The sequence below is a fragment of the Volvox carteri genome (genome assembly GCF_000143455.1).
Source record: "Volvox carteri f. nagariensis unplaced genomic scaffold VOLCAscaffold_107, whole genome shotgun sequence".
Classification (NCBI taxonomy): Eukaryota; Viridiplantae; Chlorophyta; class Chlorophyceae; order Chlamydomonadales; family Volvocaceae; genus Volvox; species Volvox carteri.
The window spans coordinates 184,730-209,015 of record NW_003307650.1 but is presented as its reverse complement, the minus strand read 5'-3'; the positions used below and the strand labels follow the sequence as shown (position 1 = coordinate 209,015).

The 24,286-nt window shown below is 53.9% G+C and overlaps 2 protein-coding genes across 2 annotated transcripts; one reads left to right on the top strand and one right to left on the bottom strand.

The window, feature by feature from the left end:
- Nucleotides 1–599: 599 nt before the first annotated feature.
- On the bottom strand, nucleotides 600–10,172 carry phV16 (extracellular matrix glycoprotein pherophorin-V16). Its single transcript, XM_002958791.1, has 10 exons — nucleotides 10,116–10,172; nucleotides 9,722–9,908; nucleotides 8,490–9,289; nucleotides 7,844–7,961; nucleotides 7,416–7,464; nucleotides 6,811–6,924; nucleotides 6,216–6,318; nucleotides 5,734–5,782; nucleotides 1,795–2,157; nucleotides 600–1,343 (listed from the first exon to the last, which is right to left on the bottom strand). The coding sequence occupies exons 1-9, from the start codon at nucleotides 10,157–10,159 to the stop codon at nucleotides 1,957–1,959; spliced, it is 1,665 nt and encodes a 554-aa protein (XP_002958837.1). The 5' UTR covers nucleotides 10,160–10,172; the 3' UTR covers nucleotides 600–1,343; nucleotides 1,795–1,956.
- Nucleotides 10,173–12,097: 1,925 nt separating this feature from the next.
- VOLCADRAFT_108347 (uncharacterized protein) lies at nucleotides 12,098–21,484 on the top strand (the record flags this gene model as incomplete). The annotated part of the gene is made up of 9 exons (XM_002958808.1): nucleotides 12,098–12,380; nucleotides 12,422–12,725; nucleotides 15,402–15,513; nucleotides 17,569–17,592; nucleotides 19,655–19,736; nucleotides 19,872–19,913; nucleotides 20,358–20,384; nucleotides 20,761–20,787; nucleotides 21,075–21,484. The coding sequence occupies 9 exons, from the start codon at nucleotides 12,098–12,100 to the stop codon at nucleotides 21,482–21,484; spliced, it is 1,311 nt and encodes a 436-aa protein (XP_002958854.1).
- Between the last annotated feature and the right edge of the window lie 2,802 nt (nucleotides 21,485–24,286).

Genomic DNA, 24,286 nt, shown 5'->3' with positions numbered 1-24,286 from the left:
GGTGTTGTTACAGTTGGCTCCAGACTCACAACACTAACTATGGTTCAGTTCTATTCTTTCTCCCATTAGCCTTTCAGCCAGGTACCTAGCTGCAAATTCCTTGCGTTGCGCGATGCTGACGACATTTTCGATTATGAAACCCTTCTGTATTTAGGCATGCGATATGGCAGCTGCTGAAGCATTGAGAAAGAACCGCAAGAAGAGCATCTGTACATCTTCGACGAATAAAGCCTTTCGCAACGATTTGTTTTTTGAGATGAAAGTCCAATTTGCGGCAAACTGCTGATGTAGGTGCGTCTGCTGCAAGTGTATCGCAACAGCCGAGCTGCTGCTGGTTTGTATGCAACAATAAGTCATGGGGGAGGAGATAAACCCGTATCGCGGGGGATACTGAGGTTCTGTGCATCATCGCAACAACATGCATTGCAATGTGTCATCGGTTCAACTCGCATCTTGTGCAGGAGAAAAGCTGCATGCCAGCGATGCTGCAGTTGAAGGGGGGGATGGCACGCAGCACATTGTGGACTGAGAGTTAGAGGCCGCCGCCGGCAACCCCGCACTGCTGACACGCGTGATGAAAGTAGTGCAGCAGCCCAAATCGAAGAGCTAACACGCAGCGGGTAATGTACAGATGAGGATGTTGGATTTCAACTGCTCCACATGCATTGTAATAACCCGCAGGATTCCCTTGAACCAAAGCATTCCAAATCCGATGAAATCCGATGTAATAAGCCCGGCTCGCTGCCCATACACACACTTACTAATTCCCGTACCGCCGCGTTTACACGGACTTGCCAATGTTTCTTTAATACCTACAGTCCACAAAATTGATTTAACCGTACCCACGAGGCCCCTCAACGCACGCGGTCCGACATGATGACAGGTCTGCATCGTCCACGAGCCCACACTCGCCCATTTCCGTGGCGGCTCATACCCCTGAGCCCCTTAGCCGCCCGTTGACCAGTCGTGTGCCATGGACCAGCAACACAAGGGTTTACACACAAACACCCAAAGGCTCATCTATTTCCCGCTACGTCCAGGGAGAAGCTGCGCTTCGGGCAGGCGGGCATCCTGTGTGTGTGTGTTACATGGTTGCGGGTGCGTGACCCCATACCTGTAAGACTACCCATACGAGCCGGGCATTCGAATGCGAACGCAGGTCAAGTTAATTGCCTGAGGAATAGATATCAGTACATTGTCCTCAAAATCCACATATGGATGTTATGCTACACAGTGTGGCTGTACCAGTCGCGTGTAAGCCTTTTCCCTATGGCGACCCGAAGGGCGGACCCACGGTGTAGACCGGACAGCACCTCCTGTCGGGGCCGAACATGTACAGGTAGCTGGTCGAGCCACAGCAGTCGACGGCCCGATGTTGCGGCGGGGCGGGGCGGAAGGACAGGACAGAAGCGGGCAGGAGAGCAAAGGGCTGGATTTAGATTAAGCTAAACTTTACTTGTAGCTATCATGTTGAGGCAAGCGAGGCCAGTAGTCGAAGACAGAAGCGGCCGCAGGAGGGCAAATGGCAGACGATTTTGGGAGGGATTTGGGTTGAGCTAGGCCAAAACACTTATCATCGTGATGATGACTCGCCAGATGGCAGAAATGAGACCACAATTAGTTTGCAAACGAGCTGACAGGTGGTCCCAAGCCGTTTTCGACTCTATATGAGCAGGCGCTAGGTGGGGGCAAGCAAGGACCCGACGGTGTGAATTTCTAGCATCATGCCAACCAGCCGTACCTAGGTAACCCTGGGGCCAGGACCCCGACATCTGCCCACCACTGCGCACTCACCCGCACAGAACTCGATCTTTTGCAACGTATCGGTAGGGCCGCAGGGGCTCTAAGTACCCCATGAAGACGGAGAAGGCATGGATTGGTACGACAACGCAAAAAGCAGCCAGCAATAAGTAGGGGGGAAAGGGCAAGAGGACATGACACGTGTGTTGCGGGGTTTTAGTTACGACACGTGCAGCAACCGGACATTCGAGCACCATCGGCATCGGCCATGTTGAGACCCAGATTAGTGATGCGCAGGATGACGCCAGCCGGTTCGTTGGGAGCCCGGTCAAGCGTGGGTGCTGTGGGTGTTGGCTTGCCGTTGAGGGTGGCACTCAGCTTGGCGCTGGAGACCTTGCATTCTGGATTGACGTTTAGCTGCAGCGGAAGGGGAGGTGAGGGTCGGTGGCAGGAGGTGTTTGGGGGGGGGGCGTGAATGCCTTTCAATGGAAAAGGGCCAGGAATCATAAGTCCCAGGGATTCGGAAGGAAGTTAATCGAAAGGCAGGAGAGCCTGTCCCTGGGACGCTCCTAAGCCCTAGAGTGGTTAAGCAGCAGGAGGTTTTGAAAGGCGACAGTGAGCCTGCCTTCGTGGCGCTTTACGTAAGAAAGGAAGGAAGGAGGCGAACGAGCGAAAGGGAGAGGGCAAGAGGGGCTTAAGGTATACAGGGTGCGAAAAACCAAGATTACGGTGCGGGATGGGAACGGCTGAGTAAAAATTGAATGTACGGGCAGCTACCAAGCCTCGCAAGAATGGGTATCTGGTATGGTAGATTGCAATCTCGTACCAGCTCATACAGACATTTAGATATACAGACGAGCCACGCACAAGGTCCATACAGAATGATGGTAAGCCCAAATTTTTTAAAATTTAACTCAAATTTCTTCAGGTACCCAGCGCAATGTACCCTGTGGTCCATTCACGGAGATGTTGAAGCAATACGTTTTCGCCGACGGCGTCGTCACAACTGAGCTTACGCTGTAACGAAATGCGTGCGACAGGTTTGATCCTTTAAGGATTATTAGAGGAGCGCCAATCCATTAAAGATGTCAGTTGTCAGCCTCATACCGTTGGTGCGGATGGAAGTTCCCCCCCCATCACTAACAGGCCGAGCAGTGCTCGGCGAGCACCAACAGGGCCAAGCTGCGCGAACACATTCTTCAGAGGCCCCAGCGCATGGGTTGTTTTATTTGTTAAAGAGATGACCCTTACATGCCCTCACCGCCGTTCCGGAGTGCCGTATTTTGGCGTTGCTTAGGGGAACGGCGGGCTCAAAGCTGCTGCTCTAGCTGCTCTGCAAATAAACCTTCGTGGACTGGCTTCCTGATAAATCACACATTCTTTGAGCATCATTTTTTATACCGATGATCACACAAGTTGTCAATTATCTGACCTTTGTATGTTCTGCAGTTTGGTGTTCTGCTGCTGTCGAAGTCTATTTTTTAAGTACCCTTCAAATCTCGAGAATGGCATTCATAAGTTCACTATCCATTTTTTTATTAGCTAGTGCATTATCATAATGATCACAGGAGCCAGCAAACCGAAGTTATCGACGCCTATCGACGTGACGACAGGGATCCAGATTTGGCAACCGGTCCGGCGGCATCCTACGCATTCGCCCACTTCTGTGTGTGTGGTTGTTACAGTGGGCTCCAGACTCCCATTTCTGTTTGTTGCAAATGATCGCCTCACCACTTGCTTGCTTGCCTGCCATACACGACGGCATCGTCACCGAAACCGTATGTCTAGTTATGATATATAACGTGTAACTTTATGTCTCGTAAGATGATGAACGTGCGCTAGCTGTAAACTGTTGGGCCTTACGTGGCTTGGTGTATATTAAATGATTCGCTGAGTGTTTTGGCTCATAATAAATACGCATGCACGCGCGAGCATTTTCACTTCTCGTTATATAAGTGATAGTTTCATGCATGCTATCAACAGCATCAGACTTCGGTACCTAGCCACATTTAGTTGCCTATCGCCACATCCACGCGGGCCGGAACACATATCAACTAAAGCGCGATAATGTGCCTGCTGCACGTACGCATTGTAGCGAACTCTTCAAGCCAATAATCTTACATCTTATCGTCGCCCTTGGCTGGCCTTGGCAGTTTCATTCCACGGCATTATATACGTGCACGATCAAGTCTAAGATAAATGTGCGACTTTCGTGCGCGCCTGTTGCGCCTCACCACATGTGACGACCAAGTCATCCTTTACTACGGCGGCGTACGGCAACGGTTTCCAACGGCGGGGGATGTACCGATAATAATAAGGATTACACACAATTGCTTGATTACACAGTCCTTAAAGAGTTATTTGAACCACACCTGCAACGAGATCTGTTATGAGCCTGAACGCACTGCCCGCGCACAAGCTTAAGCTCGCTAGCTGGCTGGCTCTGGCTAAGCTTTCTTTAACAAAAATCGCTCGCAGGACTGCAGCATGGACGCTGAGTCAAGCTCACCACGCTATTCATATGCTGAACAGTATGCGGTAAATAGGAAGGGAAATGGCGTCAAAGCATGAAAGAGGCGTCGCTCGACACCAGGATATGTGCCCTTTACGTGCCGATATCGACACCTGAGCCCTGCGAAACCTAAAAGAATTACATGTCCCGGAATTAAATGGCCCAATGGTCTCAGGACACCGACTACTGTCACGGCTTGCAACATGGACGACCGACCCCCTGCGGCCAGCATCTCAGAAAGGTGATGCCACCAAAGTGAAGTCCTCTTCGGCGGCGTCCCAAATCCTGCTCGCATTACTGGCCCCTCTGCCTCCTCCCACACCTTTTGAATACGAGGAGCACGATAGCAGTGAACACGGAAGCGGTACCATCTACGAGTTCTTGGCAACCACCTAGCTTGCTCCCACTCGTAGGGGTAAAGTAAGGTGTAAAGCTAGGTGTAAAGCAAGGCCTTGCTTTACAGGCCCAGCACCAGAGCCACGGGCTTGTCCTACTTTACCTAACCAGTACGTGCCAAGGAGAGGGCATTATCAATACCTGCTGGAAGAGAAATAATGTGTGTGTGTGTGGTTGTTATAGTGGGCCCCAGAGTCCCGAAGAGTACAGCTGCATCAAGGAGCTGTTGCAGGGATTTACGTTCACATCATAGATTCTTACACAAGGCCAGCTTACAACTGCAGCACCTGGCAGTGAAAAGAGCCAGCTGGCACATCTGCTGACACATCTGCAGATGTGGCATGCTGCCGCACACAAGGCTGCAGGACTGTGCGAGCAACTTGCACATCGGGTGCGTCTAGAGCGTAAGAAAGAGTGCGCGTAGAGTATGCTATACAGATTTGGATGGAGAATCAAAGAACGAGCCGATCAAGTGCGACAGGCACGCGAACGGACTTCTGTCTTCGAGTGAATGGCTATTGCCCGTCAACGAGGCTCTCCGAAGCTTTTACGGATGCTCACCGTACTTGTGCGGGACATGTGCTTTGACACCTGGTAAGTTTACATTTGTTTGTTACCACAGTCCGCAGAGCAAATTCGACCATATTCACGCAACGAGTTGCGATAAGAGCTTGCATCGCATACCAGCTCCCACGCTTCAAGAACATCGCGGCATTAAAGAGTCGTTTGCTCCCCGCTGCTTTGATGCAGACCTGTACTTAGCATATTTAAGATTGATCTTCACATTATGACTGATCTTCACATAATACTATGTGGGCTTAGGATAGGAAGTTGCAAAAGTACGAAATGGCGTTGCTAATTAACCTCGCCCCTGCTTCTTCCGTGTCCGAAAGGCGGTATGTACAAAGTCCGCTTCTATTTGCGCTTCAGACGGGCGGGACTTGATGAAAAAGCAGATCAAATATTCTATAGAGGACAGAATGAATAATGTCCTCAAAATCCAGATATGGTTGTTATGCTACACAGTGTGGCTGTATCAGTCATGTATAAGCTTTTCCCTATGGCGACTAGAAGGGCGGACCCACGGTGTAGACCGGACAGCAGCTCCTGTCGGGGCCGAACATGTACAGGTAGCTGGTCGAGCCACAGCAGTTGACGGCCCGATGTTGCGGCGGGGCGGGGCGGAAGGACAGGACAGAAGCGGGCAGGAGAGCAAAGGGCTGGATTTAGATTCATCCGATGAGTTTAGAGTCTAAACTTTACTTGTAGCTATCATGCTTCGCCGCTCACCTAAGAGACAGCAAATATGCAACAGGCAGCAGCGGGCTGTACAGAACATGCTTCCTGTGGATAGGCGCTAGGTGGGGGCAAGCAAGGACCCGACGGTGTGAATTTCTAGCATCATGCCAACCAGCCGTACCTAGGTAGCCCTGAGGCCAAAACCCCGATGCAGTGGACGCACCCATCCACCTAAGACAACATCCCATGCGCCTGCACTTGCGCAATGCCCAACCAGACTGCTCGTGTGTTATGATCGAAAATGACCCCGCCAAGAGTTGCCGCCTACCAGGTGACAGTATCGCAAAGCTCCGCCATGGTAACGGGCTTTTGCACATTCAGGCACACCGTGCCATTCGCAGCTTGCGCCTTAGTCCAGTTGATGTTGGTGACTGCGAGAATGATGTGGCAAGTAATAAGTGCGACAGCAAGTGCCGTAAGGCAAGATGGTACATTTTCACCTAAGATGGTACCGCTTGGTCTTCATTATCTATCCTGCTCATTCTTTCTTTTTACGGTAATAAGTGCGACCAAGGCAAGCCCTGGCCAAGCCACAGTAAACTCCAACAAACCTGGCTGGCTAGCAAAAATATTGGCATACTGTTTATTAAGTATGGTGTTCAGCACAACGGTTTAGGTACATAACACTTGGCGTAATAGTACTTGGCGTAATGTGGCGTAATGTGGGGCAATTGCTGGACTAATTAAACCAGCCGCTGAAGTGGGGCGCGTGCAAGATGTGCCGGGTTCACACTCTTCCGCAGGGTCAGCGGTTTTCAGGGGATCCTTCCCCCCCCTCTACACAACCTTGCCACTGCCATAGATTGGACCACACAAGCTCGCCCCACCCAAACCGCGTGCCCATCCTGATTGCCCTATCTCACCCTTAAGCATGTTGCTGCCGGGGGCGTTCCATGAAGGCGCCCTGGTGCTCACTGTGCCGGTGCCCGGGGTGGGGATCAGCTCGAAAGACTTGACAAACCTGCTCAGGCTTTGGTCTGTGATGGGGGAATACGAGGGACGGGGACATATTCCCACAAACTCAGAAAACTACTACTACTACTAATACTTCTACTACTCGTTTACATTCCAATTATGCGTGTGTATTGAGTACTTTGAACGTACCCGACAATTTCACCGCTTTTCGTGCGTAACATAAATTTAGTGGTTTAGGGGTCCCGTACCTTCACAAGGTTTACTAAAATTGAAAAACAAATCCTACATAGAGACAGTGAGCTCCGTACAGCGACGAAAATGATGAGGATAACACACATGACGCAACGCTAGCTGCAAACGGACAAGAACGCCTTGGCGAATCTTAATAATACACCATCATAATTATTAAGTACTAAAATAATCGTTATATTACTAATCTTTATACTATTAATAATATTATTATTTTTATTCCTGGCCATCATTACTCTCGCACGTCCCGGACCATCACTTGAAGTCTGGCGATCACGACATCTGCTCGCCACTACGCACTCACCCGCATAGAACTCGATCTTTTGCAACGTATCGGTGGGGCTGCAGGGGCTCTAAGTACCCCATGAATAAGGAGATGGCATGGATTGGTACGACAACACAGAGAGCAGCCAGCAATAAGCAGGGGGGAAAAGGGCAAGAGGACATGACACGTGTGTTTTTGGGGTTTTAGTTACGACATATGCAGCAACCGGAAGATGCAATAATGGTGCTGCAGGCACACTGCTGAGTGGGGGGAAAGCAAGTCCTACAAAGCCAGCAAGTCCTTCTCTTATCTTCCATCGCCGCAAACCCCTTGCATAGATAGGACAACATATTAAAGGTACAAAATTGGTTTCGTACATGTCCGTACTGCGGTAGCCATAAAATTACTCAGGATGGATCGGGGGGGTTCCTTGTGTACGACACGCCCATGCACGGCTTACATCTTACCGGTGGGAGATCTTCAAAGACAATGGTCTTGAAACAGTACTTTGTCAAGCCAGGCAACGAAGTCTCTGCGTAGGCGCCGCTGGCGATAAACGGCAAAGAGCCCTTGCTCGTGTCGCACCTGTACATGGCCACGAACAACGTAATTGTTTGTCCTCCCGGCAGTGATGTTGTCGCTGCCATCAGCGACGGTGGAAGCAGCAGCTAGGTCCGATTCAACCACAACTCTGGTGACTTACCTATCCCTATCCCCGCCCCCTTACCCACTTCTTCCAGCAAGTTACGGCCACACTTTACGTGGGTGATGTTACCTAACGTGAGCATGCAAACTGCAGATCATGTACGTATACACGGCATATAAGCCTTTAACATGTATCGTTTGGCAGAGCATTGCCCCAGTCCCCTCTAATTGGAACTTGCCAAAAAATGGCCTTCTCCGCGGCGGGTTCCCTATTTCAAGGATCCACAGGATTATGCCGACCTAGCATTAGACCCACTATCTGTGTCCGTGCACAACGCGGGCTATTTCCCAACCTAGCTGTTACATAACGACCAAGTACCATAAGTACCAATCGGTGGATACAAAACCGGGACCAAGCCCAGGACACTACACTAGCCCATCCATACATCCTAACACTCTTAAACTCACGTGCAGTTCACAGGTGGAGATGGGGGCACAAAGCAACCTTGGGCAACGGACACGTCCATGCACAGCGGCGCGGCGGGGTCCACTCCCGGAGAGTCAAGGGTGGTGATCGTAAGCCCGTAGCCCTCCAGGACGGGGTGACATGGGCGGCCTCGGGCGGACTCCAAGAGGAACAATGGACCCAGCTCCAGGACCGCCTCTTCCAAGCTCTTGGCAGCATCTGCCGAGGCAAATGTGCCACAGACGCTCATCTGGAAAGGCTGACACAGCGAGGCGTTGGGCGTGAAAAGCGACACATGCGGTGTGTTGCTTTCCATGATCAGGCCGTTGATTTTGCTGGCGACGAATTCCTGGAATGTACGGCAGCTCTCGGCGTCAAAGCGAAATGGGCGATAGTCGATCAGAGGCGGGGTGAGGATGGCGTTGATGCAGACAGGGCAGGGTTCGGGGGTCAACGTTGCAGGCGGAGGCGGCGTGGGCGCCCCAACGACGTCGATGGGGCAGCAGTCGAACTCGGAGTCCCACAGGGCAGTCTCGCAGGTGCCGGGAGCACCGCCGGCCGGTGGCTTGCAGAGCTGCTCCAGGGAGAGGCAGCCCCTGCCGGCGGAGTTGGTGCCTAGAGTCACACAGATTTGAGCGCCATCGGCATCGGCCATGTTGAGACCTAGATTAGTGATGCGCAGGATGACGCCAGCCGGCTCGTTGGGAGCCCGGTCAAGCGTGGGTGCTGTGGGGGTTGGCTTGCCGTTGAGGGTGGCACTCAGCTTGGCGCCGGAAACCTTGCATTCTGAATTGACGTTTAGCTGCAGCGGAAGGGGAGGTGAGGGTCGGTGGCAGGAGGTGTTTGGGGGGACGCCATATATGTGTTTAGTAGAGGACGAAACAATAAGGCCCAAGGACAAGAAAAGGAAGTTATTCAATAGGCGGGAGAGCCCGTCCTTGGGACACGCCCCAAGGCGATTAAGCAGCCTGAGATGTTGAAAAGGCGACAGTGAGCGCGTGTTGGTCCCGTGAATAAGGCAGGGAGAAGGAAACTATGAAAGTGAAATCGGAGGAGGAAAAGGGATGGTGAATACACTTTTGGTGCGAGACTGTCCTGCTAAAGAAGGGCTTCTTGTTGCCAGTGGACCGGACAGGACTGGCAGCTTCCATATGAGGTAGATTGACAGGGAGTCAATCAGATCACGCACAAGACTTATTCAGTCTTATGGTCTGCTTATGTGCGTACTACGTACCTCAAATTTCTTCAGGTCCGCCGAGCAGCAATACCCAGCGCAACCGGGTGGTATATTCACGGAGATGTTGAAGCAATACGTATTCGCCGACGGCGTCGTTACAACTGAGCTTACGCTGTAAGCTGCAGGCTCCTGCTGGCATGTTGTATAAGGAAAAGGCAGAGAGGCTGCCCGGTGACTTGCGAGCCTGCGAGCATGAAGGCGCACGATGTTGGTTAGCGTAGAAACTTTCGACATGCGCGATAATCCCGTGCGCCTTTAAGCTCAGTGGTTGCATATGGATAGCAAGCCATTTGATAGTGTTTGGACAGCCATCATCCATTGGAGCTATATCGGCTTGATGAGGCGGACGACATCGCGACAGCTTCTCAGTAGTCGGTACCCTCCAACTTACAAGCCGAGCGCGAGAGCCACAACGACGAAATTATTAGGTTTCATAATTATCAGGGACATCAATAACGGTTACGTTAAAATTGGACCAGGAGGCGATATTATATGCTCTTGCTATGGTACCGGAATGCCGTACCGAGAACTTGCCAAGGAGAAACGATCGGCGGGCTCCGAAAATCTCCGCAGACGGATTAAAGTTACGTCTTAAATTTGAAAAAGGATTTGAAGCCGACAACTATGAATGCTGCTACAGTTATCGCTGGTCCTTGGCGGTCAAGAAAGTATCTCCCTCGAGGCTCAAGAACTCATTCGTTAGGTTGATTACGACGTTCAATATCAATTAGTCCTAACCTGCTGTTACTATTGAAGCCAACTGCCAAGCATCCAGTTTTGGCAATCGACAACTTAAATACGGTAGAATACGCAGCATTTACCCGTGAAATTCTGTTGCAAATTTTTGTCCTAGCCTCGCTTGCCATCATAAAGAGCCCATGACAGCATCACCAAAGCCGTGCGTGCAGCACGCGGCGGTATGTAGCCATGCATCCATACTCCACGTTGATTCATGTTCACTTAGCTCAGGTTGAGTACTTTTGTGTTGTTATTGACAATTCACGGCGTAGCTTGGCGCACCTACGATTCACGTGCGTTAATCAATTCAACCGGCACGTTGCACGGTCTTGTACGAGCACAATAAACATTGTATATTTACATCTAGGTAGTTCAGGCAGATTGTAGATTGACATGAGGCAATTGAACTTGAATCGGGACGGCTTCAAACCAAATAGCGAAGTGGAGTCGATGCTACAGATAAAGCCAACTCTAAAACCGCCTTCAGTTCAGTGTTTATAATGTCATATCCTTGTAAGGGTAGTATTTGCGTATTTGCAGATAGCACGTGCACGAGTGTACGTGCTTATCGGTCGATACCAGTGTCATCGAAGTCAGGACAGACTTTCACTCGCAACAAAAGAAACATAGAATTATAATCCTTTTAAGACAATCCGACCGTCCTTGCGTGGATGGAGGATGTCGACTTGGCTTTGCTGCAAACCGCTTGCGAGTTGCAAAACCGTCTGGCGTTGGATTCGCCCCAGGCTTCGCTGTCCACGGGACGATATCGAGAGCGTAACGTGCCCCATTTCGCAGCCGCTGAACCATGTCGTGCAGGATGTCGCTCAGTCGGTCCTCATCCACCAGCTTCTTGGGAACCCTCGCCAAAACCTTGTCTTCATGGAACGCTGCGCTGTCGTTGCCAATCTCATGTCGTCCGGAGAATCCCGCTGCGGCGCTGCTGCTGATCCGTTCCTCCATCACCTTGAGCCTGCTGTCGAGACCAGACACGCTGGTTTCCAGGCCAGCGACTCTGGAGTTCAGCCCATCCATGAGGCTAATTTTCTGATAGATGAATTTTATCATAGCTGCTTGATCCATTTCCTCGTTGGCCATGGTATCGTCCTTCGCCGGTGAATGCATGGTGGTTCTCTGCCCGTCGCTGCCCTCGCTACTGTCCTCCTGTAACGTGGTAAGTGACCTTATAGAAGTGTTCTCGTTCTGTTTGGCTAGCTTATGTACTCGATCTGCGAGTTCCTTCACCGATTTTGGCGGGGTCTGCTGATGCATCCCCTTCTTCTTGGCCATATGCCCGCGAAGAATTTCCTGGACAGACTAATATCTTCCAGGCATGCATAACAAAAAACAAACGGAAATCGTCGCTCTGCTCCCATATCGTCAGCTGACAGTCGGCAGCTAGAGTGCCTGACCTGATTTAGGCGTTCACCTGGAAGATATTAGTCTGTCCAGGAAATTCTTCGTGGGCATATGGCCAAGAAGAAGGGGATGCATCAGCAGACCCCGCCAAAATCGGTGAAGGAACTCGCAGATCGAGTACATAAGCTAGCCAAACAGAACGAGAACACTCCTATCAGGTCACTTACCACGTTACAGGAGGACAGTAACGAGGGCAGCGACGGGCAGAGAACCACCATGCCCTCACCGGCGAAGGACGATACCATGGCCAACGAGGAAATGGATGATGCAGCTATGATAAAATTCATCTATCAGAAAATTAGCCTCATGGATGGGCTGAACTCCAGAGTCGCTGGCCTGGAAACCAGCGTGTCTGGTCTCGACAACAGGCTCAAGGTGATGGAGGAACGGATCAGCAGCAGCACCGCAGCGGGATTCTCCGGACGACATGAGATTGGCAACGACAGCGCAGCGTTCCATGAAGACAAGGTTTTGGCGAGGGTTCCCAAGAAGCTGGTGGGTGAGGACCGACTGAGCGACATCTTGCACGACATGGTTCAGCGGCTGCGAAATGGGGCACGTTACGCTCTCGATATCGTCCCGTGGACAGCGAAGCCTGGGGCGAATGGCGGTACTGCTGCGGGGGGTGCACGCCCCACGGCAACGGCCATGGTGAGCCAACCGTCCTAGTCGACATTCTGCTGAACCCGCAAGTGGGGAAGTCATTCGTCACCCTAGGAAAGATCGCGCATGAACAGCACGGCATCATCCTCATGGACGTGCTCACAAAGACGGGCAAACAGCTGCGCCAGCAACGCATGGCAATGTTCACCCACCTGCATGACATCAAGAAGGTGCAGCCGAGGTGGGAACGTGGTGTGGACATCACGGTCATGGATGGACAACGCAGGGTCCCCTTTGAGGGACCCTGGGTGGATGCGCAACCCAGCGGAGGTGGTGGTTCTGCTGGCACGGCACCACACGGTGACCGCCCCTAGGGGGCCGCGAGCCAAGAGACTCGTAAGTTGAGATTTCTTCAGTGGAACGTGGGAGGGCTGACTGACTGGAAACTTGATTGTGATGAGTTTCGGATGATGACTGATGGGTATGACGTAGTAGTCATTATGGAAACGCATAAAGTGGGAGAGGGTTGCATTAAGGGAGTTGTTCCTCTGGGAGCTCGGGTTTTCTCTGCTGGGGGAGACGGCAATCGTGGGGGTGTCTGTGTGCAGGTTAGCATAAGATATGCCAAGGCGGCCCAGCTGGTTGGCACATCCACAGCACCGCAAGGTATGGATAGTATCTGGATACGGATCAAAGGCCTGAACATGCGTGGGAATGGGTTACTAGTGGGGGCCACTTACGCGGCACCTGAAGGGTCAGCAGCAGAGGAGCGTTGTGTAAGCTGGGCGCGTGGCGGCAACCGCTCCAACTCCCAACGAACTCCTGAAATGATCGGATCCACAACCGTTCTGTACCCAACTGTGAACAGATGACAGGGAAGCTGTGCTGGCAGTTGGCACGGCATGCGACTGGGAGCAGGGTAGCTGCGCAGGGGGGCTGAGGGGTGAGCTGGCGGTTGGCACGGCACGCGACTGGGAGCGGGTAGTTGCGCAGGCGGCCGACTGGAAGCACGTTTGATATTCACGAGCGTTGATATAAATGGGGAGCTGCAAAGCTGGCTGTTGGCGTGCGGTGCGGCTGGGAGCTCATAGTTGCGCATAGCGCTGGTTGGGAAGCTGCGTGTGAGCTGCGTGTGAATTCAGATGGGATGCATGGGGCTGCGCCGTTCCATCAGTTGCATCTGGGTTGCACACGGGTTACACACGCGACTGCGGTTTGCCGGCGTGGTGGGGGTGGCGGCAGCCGACCCCTGTCGTGCCGAGGGGGTAAGTGGAGCTTCGTGTGAGCTGTGATGGGATGTGATCTGACCAGGTGAGGACATGGCCGCGTGCGGTGCTGTAGCAGCTGGCCGCTGAAAAGGCCTCTCGAGATGCTGGTGGTCGCGCTCTGCGCGTATTTATAGCACCGTACTGTGTACCGGCTGCTACATTCCCCCCCCTTTGAAGGGAACCGTCCCGGGCCCTTAGACCTCGTTTTCACCACCAGCCTGTGCCTACCTTCGCCTACCCTCGGGCAGTGGGGTGTTCAAGCCCACGTCACGTCATGGTCCTCTTCATGCGCCTAGCCTTAAGGTTTTTCAGGCACAGAGGCAGTCCAGTCGGTTCAGCTACTTCTTATAGTTTGTGCGATATTCGCTCACTGAGTCGCCACACCCGTATACCACTCGAACGTGACCGGTGGGGGTTGAATCGACGACTTCAGGATAGTGAACTTTCACGAGGTCTCGATACCAAATGTAGCAGCTGGCCGCTGAAAAGGCCTCTCGAGATGCTGGTGGTCGCGCTCTGCGCGTATTTATAGCACCGTACTGTGTACCGGCTGCTACAGGTGCACTGCGTGCCCCCCGCCGCGTGGGGACTCAAACTACTCAAACGGGGCTGCACTGAAACTGGTGCGGCGGGGGCGACGGCGCGCTGTGTGGTGAAAGGAGTGAGGCACAGAAACTCAACGGAAACTCAGCCAAAACTCAGCGGAAACTCATAAGAAGTAGTAGGAGCTCTGTGGCAGCACGTCCATGCCCGCCTTGAATGCTGTTAACGAAATGTGTTCGCGGTGTTGGGCGTGTCAGCCAGATTGCACCCAACCCAGGTTCTCTCTGCCACCGGGACAACGACATATTACCCTTGCCTGTCACTCACACCCAACCCAGGTTGCGACAGTCGGAGGCGTGAGGATCACCTGGCGCAGGTAGAAATTGCCAAGCCCAAAGTTGAAAGCCCCGTCGGCTAACGTAGTGATGCGGATCTTGGCAGGAAGGGTCCGCGACTGCGAGACGGCAACCAGCTGGTTCGTGTAATACGGTAGTCAAGCCGATCCAGATCCAGCTGCATGCCCGTTGCGTCAGCCCCGTACACAAAGCAGCCAAGCACTGCAATATTCTGACCTGTTGCCATGCTTGCATGCGTGCGTGTCGAGTGTTGAGAATTTATGTTACGCCCTTCCTGAATTTACGGTAGGCATCGGGGCTCAGGTCCTCCTGCAGCTGCTTCGCAGGCAGCCAGAGCTAGCAAGGCTTCCTGCTGCATTGAGGGTGGTCTGGCAATCTGGCATTCCTTACACAGGCTGTTTCAGAGCCGCTCAGCCTCTGGAGGGATCTGCACAGGCCTCTGAAGGGCTCTGGAGGGGTCGGAGGGCTCTGGAGGGGTCTGAGCGCTCTGGAGGGCTCTGGAGGGAGGTAACACGCATGCTTGGCGGGCCAGTACCCGGCCGGCCCGCTATTGAGTTGCAAAGGCCGTGGCAACCCATGCCATGCCGAAAGCCAGTCGAGGTGGGTACTACGGATTCAATGGATTCCAGACGTTGCATGTTTGGCATGCCGGCAGGCCCGTGGTGACTGCTTGCGGTTGTAGCCTCTAGCAGTACATGCACTTCCCAACCACCTCAGCGGCCACCTCAGCCGCCGCCCCTCCCGCCACAGCCCCTCCCGTAGGTTCGAGGACAGCTCCGACTACCGCCCACTATCTCGTGTACGGCACCGAAACCCCCTCAGCCATACAGGATTTGGCTTGGGAGTTGGCAGCTGCACGAGTGTGAGCACTCGGAAGTTACCTGACTGCAGTGGTGCACACGGGCAGTTGGTGCTAGTCGCACACTAGCAATCATGTCTTTGAGTCGGCAGGCGCGCGAGTGGGAATGAGCAGCTGAGCGTGCACGTGTGTGGGAAGCTGCGGCAGGGCACGGTGGAGTTAACGAAGTGCTCTAAAGTCAAACAAATGCGGAACGGAGACCAGGCCCGTAGTGTAGAGCATGCAGGCGGCAGCGAAAGGTGGAGCACGGCGGAGGTGGGTGGTTGGTGCCGCGGGTGATTGGGAGTGCATAGTGGCACGCGTACCATTTGGAAAGCCGCACGTGTGAGCTGCGTGTAAATAGAGCGCAACTGCGTGCGTGTGAACTGTTGTCGTTATGAGGCCCCACAGGACGAGGCACGTTTGCTGACTCGGATGCGACAGAGCCCTGCTGTGCCCTTCAGAGGCCTTCAGAGGCGTTCAGAGGCCTGTGCAGATCCTTCCAGAGGCCGAGCGCCTCTGGAACAGCCTGTGTCAGGATTGCCAGACCACCCTAAAAGCAGCAGGAAGTCGCTTTTGGGCTGAGCCCCCTGAGCGAAGCGATTCAGGGGGGGCGAGACCCCCCAAGACCACCCCTGTCCGTGCCTGCCTGTGTCTGGTGTGCCTTTGTCTGGCAGGAAACCAAAACTAGCGCAGACCGCGAATACCACCTTATAATACGTAACATTCTCTATACAACGGTATAGCTCGGTGGCGCTAGAAAAATCGGAGCGAGGAGCGTCAATGGACAATTTGACTTTCGCCGGCCCGCGAGCAAAGCGCCCGGGCTCTGTAATTATGACATCTAGACTAAACGGTGTCGACTACAAGAAGCCCGGGGCGAGAATACCGAAGTTTGTGCAATAGCCTGTTACGCATGTGCATCCCGCCTAAATGTCACTGGGTCCGCGGTCCCACCTCGGAGCCCGCAGTGTCGCTTATGGTGCTTGCAAGATATCGTGGCAGTTACCGATGCAATTAGGGATATGCCAACATTGAGTCCGTGGTATAGCGTGGGGCACGGGCGTGGGTGCGGAGAGGCACGGTGACACGCATGCACGCACGTGTGCGGTGACAGCAACAGTAGCGGTAACGTCTTTGTCCAGCCATGTCCAGCCTTGCACCATTACACCTCCAGCCCATTTATCTCTGTACTTGCTATTACCGTAATGCTTTCCAGCTTGTGGGTCTGGGTGTCTCTTGCCCCTGAGGGAATTTGCTATGCCGCATGCACTTTCTCACGCACGCACGCACGCACCACGTCAGAGGCATGGACAGGACCGGGGACACGGGGCCCATGCCATGACAATAACACAGTGAAGAGGGGAATACTGTGGAATGTGTTAAGATGGGGAGGGGCCGACTGGCACGCGGACTAATCCTGTGACTGGGCCACCAGCCTTTGGTGTGTGTGCAATTGTGGCGTCTTCACCGGGAGCAGCGAGTAATGCCGTCCATGTCTAAAAACAGCTCCCTAGCTCTGTACGGGCTCAGCCCATTTTCCCAGCTGTTACAAAGCTGACACCCCCTTGTTTGGCTGGAAGCCGCTTTCTAACTCTGCGAAGCAGCTGCACGATGACCTGAGCCCCGACGCTTATTGCGACAAGGTGATGAATTAAATGAGCGCGGAGAGGCTTACCCACAACGTTCACACCCCCAACGTTCACAGTCTGCTGGCAGCCCCTGTGCCCCGACCTCTGTCAACTATCCTTTGCCTGTCTAACGTATCCAGAGCATGCGCCGGGCCTTGGGGTTGGGCCGATTTAGCTTTCCCTGGGGGTTCGCATGCACCATTTTTTCCCTCAACGTTCACAGTCCCAACTTAGCCCCTGCGCACAGCTATCGGGGTGATTGCTGCTGGAGCTGTCGCCGTCTGCACCGACGATTGCTAGGGGTGCTGCTATGCAAGGGGGCAAGCCTCCTCTGCACCCCCCTTGCCTGGCGGAGGGACCCTTACCCTGCGCCCCCTTCCCAATCTCCCATTTTTTGTGAAGTCGCGGCGACGCCCATCCTCCCCTTGCCCATTGGCTACACACGCAGCCAGGTCGCGGTCCAGGGCAAGCGGTGCGATGTCGGGACGAAGGGAGGGGGGAGGTGCAGGGGGGAGGGTTGGCTCGCCCCCCTTAGGGGGCGATAGCCTTAGCGGTCGACCAACATACCCTCCGGTTACGACGAAAGTTATTTTTTTCTCCCAAACGGCAGAGGTTTCTCCCACCCTGGCTAAATCCATTCAATTCTTGATAGCGGTATCTTTTACGGTGATTAGCAGTTACCAGTTTGGTGCGAGGAGGTGCGACTTAAGGCGAGTAACATCCGCGGGCAGGAAATGACCGCGCCCGTAATATTTTCCATGTGTAAATGGTGTTAATATGTGGCCTCAAATTATTTTTAGGGGCTTGGGAAGATGATCTTGCGATCTGGCCGATCAAAAGAAGCCCACGCAAGGCTTGCCCGATTATTTATCTGCAGGCTTATTGTTATGATGCTAAGCTTCAGCCAAAGCCAAAGCTAACTGCTCGAGTTGAAGCTCAGGAGCAATGCAACGATCGTGCTGCTGCTTAAACTGTGCCTGGAAGATCATTTATTTATCTTGATAGTAGCCATACTAGCCATATAGCCTATGGGTGCCCTAGTGACCTAGTGAAGAAGCCACGCTGCTCGCGGAACCCCCACCGCTCCTGCCTCTTCTCCTCCGCGCATACCCTTCCCGAGTCGTTGCAGCATGCCAATCTGGGGCCTACGCAACACACACCACGCCTCAAAAATGGGGCGAGCCCTTCGCGCTGCGTAGCTGGGAGGTTTCTGTCCCCTCAGACACATTTAGCAGCCGAAGCAGCCAAACAGCGATGGGGGCGATAACAAATCCTTTTCGCCAATTTGTTTTCGCCTGTAATTCGTCTCACGCGGTCAGCTTGTCATAATTGACGAAATTCCAGGCGGACATGCGGCAATGTTGCCCCACAACCCCAGGAAGTGTCATGTTTTGAGGCATTACAATGCCCTTTGGCATACTTAACACCACATTGGCTATGTAGCATAGTCTTTGCGAACTATCGGGCCTCCCAGGTGCCTGGGGACACCCAACAAGGACATGCCGGCACCAATTTCTTGACGTCAACGGCCAGAAGTAGCTCCAATTGGCGCGCGGTTACTCAAGGGGACATAAAATGTTGTTAGGGTGTGTTGGAAGCTCAGTAACACTTTGCTCACAAGAAGGGACATTGACACGCGAAAACTGACGCGCGAAATTCCAGCCCCCACGAATTTTTATCTTCGTCAAACAAGGAGGCGAAATTCCCAAAAAATTTTGCCCACCTTTGGCGGGCTCACCAATTTGTCCCCATCCCTGAGCAGCCGAAATGTAACAAAGCAAAGGGGTAACCCGGGATGCTCAGTTGGGCCTTGCGTCGTTACATTGCCCCCCCCTTAGCAATGGACGTCCTCGCCATTATATCGAGCATTGGAGCCATCCCACCTCACGCATTGTGCGCTGGTTTATCCATTACACCATGATATCGCATTCTGCGATACCTGCTTGCTTCAGAATCGAACCGCCGACCCGAAGAATACATCGGAAGTCATGCGGGCCCGTCTCGATACCATTGTAACAAAGCAAAGGGGTAACCCGGGATGCTCAGTTGGGCCTTGCGTCGTTACACGAAATCCAAGCTCATAATGTGAACTCGTTGCTGCCTATATACCTTTCCAAAATTATACCTCTACTGTACCTTATGGCTCCAGCAGCTGGCTAAACTCCCGTATGCGTTCTGCGTTAGGCCTGTCGCGATGTTTCAAGAAACTTTCAACACCTCTCGACTCCCTTCCGACGACTTCTCCATCAATAGCCTGGAATAGAGACCTCGTGCGTTGGTTTTTGACCTCCAACGCGGAGAGTCATGGCGTCCCCGATCCCTGAGCGAAAAGCGGCCTCAGAGCGGGTCGTCGAGCTTTATATCGACAGCGGCGCAGCCTTCGTCGATCTCCTGCATGCCCTGAGGACCATGCCGGACTCAGAGCTCCAAGTAAGAGTGCGACTTCATGCTTCACTGCCTGCTATGGGCCTAAAGTCGCCTCGGTCGCCCTGGCCCGAATCCAGATCAACGAATCTTCATTGTCTGCTGTATAGGTCCTCTGGACTGTTTGGGAGCCGTTGGCGGCACGGAACGCTCAGGAGTCTGAAAAGGCTTTCGTTGAGTGGAGTCTCCGGAGTAAGTTCGACGACTACAGCGCAAGCGTCGCATATAATGGGCTCGTTGCGCGGTTTACCCTGCACGGCTCCTTGCGCCCAGCAACACCGCACTAACCTCCGCTTCTCCACGTGCTCCCGACCGCTCCACGTGCAGCTTCGGCGGCTAGCCCCGGCATGGGGACCGCGGTTGGAGCTGGTGAGTTGGTTATGCTAGCCCAATAGTACGTGGCCTAAGCGGGCCGCGGTGAGCTAAGAAGTCTTTCGGCTCTAGTGTCCCGCGTGTAGTACGTGCATGTTTTGAGCTATCTTTAAGAGCGCAGCACAGCACGCTGGCCATCACGGGGATATCCTCTGCCGTTATGGGCACATCTACGCGATCAATTGCCTGACCGCCGTTCCGACCTTTGGCCAGTGCCGCCACTCTTGTGCACGACGAATTGAATGAGGCCCAACAAACCACGCTAACACGTGACGCGCGGGATAATGGATACCGGTGTGCTCTTGCGGCCCGTCAGAAGCCAGCGTCAGCAATGTAAGGGTCCTGCGCTCGTGTGGGTTGTTGACAGCCCCCAACCCCCTTGCTGCTGAACCCAATCACCCCCTTCTTCGTGCACCCTGCCCCGCCCCTGTTGCGCACCAGATGTGGAGCGCCTGCGCGACCAGCAGGGTGAGCCTGGGTGGGCGTTGGTTTTGCCCTCCCCTGCACCAACAATCAGAACTCACATGCGCACACACACACACACACACCGTCTGTGAGCTCAAGCAGCAGCACCAGCTGGAACATCTAGGGCGGACTTGGGGCAGGGGCAGGGGCTGGGTTGCGGAGATGGGCATGGGCGTCGGTCCAAACCATGTGCAAATCGGGTCTTGAGCATCTGCAGATGCCGCTGTTTAACTGGAAAACTACAGTATAGCATCTGTCGGAACGTAGCACCTGATAAGACCTGCGCTTGCCTCGCGGAAAACAACGCACGAGTGGCGACCCGACACTGTCTCCCTTGCCTACGCCTCTCACCGCTCCCCTACCATGAATGTGTGCGCAGCGGCATCACCCACGTCGTCCGGCCCACGTAAGTCCGCCACATGGTGGCCCGCCTGCTGGTTTCAGTCCGTGGCACCGCTGTGGCAAGTGCGGCGAGGAAGAGACGAGGGTGACCCGCAGCAGCAGGGGCAGCAGGAGCAGGATGACACGGCCGCTGCATCCTGCACACCTGCTAGTGCAGGCCCGCACTCAGCGTTAGTGACCGACACGTGCACTATCACCCCAACAGATAGCTCGTGCAGCAGCTCGCCTCCCCCCTCCCAGCACCTGTCTACATGTCGTCAGCGCCGCTCACATCGTGCCGGTCCCCAACAGGAGTCGGCACCGTAGGGTACGCGGGAACTGTGCTGCTGCTGTTGCTATTGAAAATCATGTATGTGAAGCAGTGCAGCACCGCGGAGACGGGGTGTTCCTGGTGGCTGGCGGGCAGCGTGGAGCAAGGTGCGTCGCTGCTCATCCAGGTCCTGCACGCCATCGGCGTGTTGACACAGCTGGGCGCGCACCAGCTGGTCGACCACACCGCCGGGTGGCTGCAGCTGCACGCGCTAGTCGCCGCCCTCGACGCCGGTCTGCAGCGGGTCCCGTTCCTGCCGGCTGGGGTGGGGCGCATCGTGGTGGAGTGCGCTGCCGCCGTAGCCGCCATGGCCGTGCACTGCATGTCGCTGGCCGGGTTTGGCATGGTTGCAGACTTGGCCTCGCGTGTCTCTTGGGTGCGACGTGGCTGAGGGGCGTGGCTGAGGGGCTGAGGGGCGTGGCTGGTTGGGCAAGGTGCGCACGCAGCACACATGCAGCGCGGTGGCGCACCAGATGGCTGTACATAATCATTCTGGCCCCACGAGAATTGGAATGGGGCACGAGCCGTGTTCATATGCATTCAGAGTGGAGCATACTTGCGAGTGGCCGTAGTGTTTTTTTTCCTGAACTCGGCGGAGGTCCGCAGGCGTGGCATAATTATGCGCAAGGACTCTTGTCGCGCATGTTTTAGACCACGTGTCGCGCACCTGCGCGTGGAGGTAGGACCGATGCGACTTGACAAACAATGCCTCTCCATGGTGTTGGGCGTGTGTGCATGCATGTGTGAATGTGTGTGTGTGTATTGCACCCACAACCTGTACAGTCAAGTAGCTGGCTCCCAACGGCATCTGTGCGTGCCAGCGGAGACATGCAGGGGTAGAGGGGAGAGAGCGCGGAGCTGCCCAACAAGCGGCGCCGACGCGCAGGCTGATTGGCTGGCAGGTATTCAGATCGCTGTCTGCGGGCGAGCAGAGCATGTGGTATGCTGCGGCCTGGGAAGCGCGGCAGTGTTATCTGTGCTGTTGCGCTTTGTTTATGCGGCTGGAGCGACTAGGTCACCCTAGTGGTTGGCTGTGCTGTGCGTGCACAAACCGGCCCTGGCTATGTCGGGGAGATTAGGTTGTTTCCGATGACCAACCGGTAGACGTTGTGTGGGCTCAGGCGCGTTTTTGTTTCTGTGCATCACATGGGACCACCTCTGTTTTTCTTGTTCCGATAACACGAAAACTGCTCGGTTGGTGGGCTACGTCGCAACGACTGGTGGCGGTACCGGTGCAGGGCGGAGATGAACTTCATGCCTCTGGACAACGGGCGCTCTTCTCATTGGTCACCAAGCTTAGGCGACAGGGCCTGTTTGTGCCAGCTGTTGCTGTCAAAGCCTTCGACGCACAAGTGCGTACGATCCATCCTGTCTTACGGGGTACAGGTCTGGGGCCCGATGAGGGTCCTACAGGTCCTGGAACGAGGCTTCCCTAGAGGTCAAGAACACCGGTCATGTTATTTTGATTATGCGCTGGAGGATAAGAGTGTTGGTCTGCAGAAATCCTTCCTGAAGCAGTTGGCTGGGGCGGGGGTGCCTCCCAACCGGCTACTGTTCAAGGAACCGGGGCAGTACCCATTACAAGTACACTGGGCGAACCTAATCTTCCGTTTTTGGGACCGACTGGTATAAGCTAAAGGCTCGGTGTATCATCATTGTTTTTGGGAAGAGCTTCGTTTGGCCTTTGCTTCTTCCTTATGTCACGATGGCTGGGGATCGAAGGTTGTCAGGATACTAGAAATTTTAGGGTACGACATGGGGTTTGAGGGTGGTGCGGATGAAGGGATTGAGGCTAGGGTAGATATTGCTGCGTCACATGTTCTAGATATTGACCAGCTATTGCAGGAACTCCGAGATCGATTTGATGACGACTGGGGTAGTGAAAGGCTGGCGATTTACCCACATATGTTTGTCTCTGACGACAAGCAACCAGGGGTGAAGATGTGTCGTTATTTGCAGTGGATGGGGCAACCTAAGCACTGTGAAGGCTACATCTTACCTAAACATCACGTCACTTTGATGCGTTTTAGGATGTGTGTCTGGCCTTTGGCTGTCAACTGACCCCATGGTAGGGAACGAGCCGCAAGGTGGTGTCGGGTATGCAATAATCGGCAGGCAGTGGAGGACGAACGGCACGTGCTACTAGAGTGTCCGGAATATGCAGATATCCGTGCTAAGCTCTGGACCCTAGGCACTGCTCCGGGAGATGTTATGAATGCAGTGATGGGTGTCGAGAATCAACGCGGGTTGGCACATGTCTTGGATTGCATACGGAGACGTAGGTTGCAGTACATAGACGACTAATGAGGACCACAGTACAGTGTTATGATTTGTTGCCTTTTTTCTTTTTATCCTTTTCAGTTATTGTTTCCAGCTCGGCGGCTCATGAGCCTCTTGGCTCGTCTGGGCCGTACAAGCTCAAGAAGCTTGTAATCAAATAACGTCAAAAACGTCAAACGTTGGATTCCAAACTTTTCTGAGCTATGTCAGACCCGTCGGACTACATGTTAATGCACCCATGTGGATACCGCTACCTCTAGCCACGTTAATCCTGGCCGTGATGTACTTGCAATTGAGCCATACCTGCATGGAGCGTACTAGAAACGCCGGATGCGGCCCGGTGCTGTCTTTTGACCTGTTTCAAGATCTAAGTCCTCAAGATTTAAACTGTTTGTGTCGAAGAAGAGGCGCAATTATTGGCGCAACTATTTGTTCTGTGTCTCACCCGGACAGGAACGAGCCACAAACCAACTGACAGGGTGTGGGCTTCGTCGAAGCCGGCCGGCTTCCGTGGAAAAAGGGCGGGGCCCCCCTGCATCCGTACAGGCCGGTAGCTAAGGCGGCACGTGTGACAATTGATGGGTAGTGTCAACGAGGTGGGAGCTGTGCTTGTTGCAGCAGTGCTGATGCTGTGGGAGATATGCTTTCGCCCCACAGCCGCAAGCTTCATCACGGCACACTGCAACTCTTCGGAGGCCCCGAGCATTGGCCAAAGTAATTGTACAAACGAGCAGCTTGCGTACTTCATAGAGGAATGAAAGCAAATTTGTCGGCCTGCTGGTGGCAAGTCGGAATGCCCGTGCGGGCAAATGGTAAACACAAGCTGGGTGTTCGAGTTATCATACACCGTCATTTCAGGATTCAGTTATGAAATACGTGGCACCCTTTGAGATTAAATTTAGGCCGAGAGGCG

Excerpts from the sequence above, each read along its gene's own strand:
- phV16 (XM_002958791.1), bottom strand. The coding sequence starts at position 10,159 with ATGAAACCTAATAATTTCGTCGTTGTGGCTCTCGCGCTCGGCTT. Across the intron at positions 9,909-10,115 it reads GTGGCTCTCGCGCTCGGCTT|GCTCGCAAGTCACCGGGCAG; the intron begins GTAAGTTGGAGG and ends TCATGCTCGCAG. Across the intron at positions 7,465-7,843 it reads TCTTTGAAGATCTCCCACCG|AGCCCCTGCAGCCCCACCGA; the intron begins GTAAGATGTAAG and ends TGGGGTACTTAG.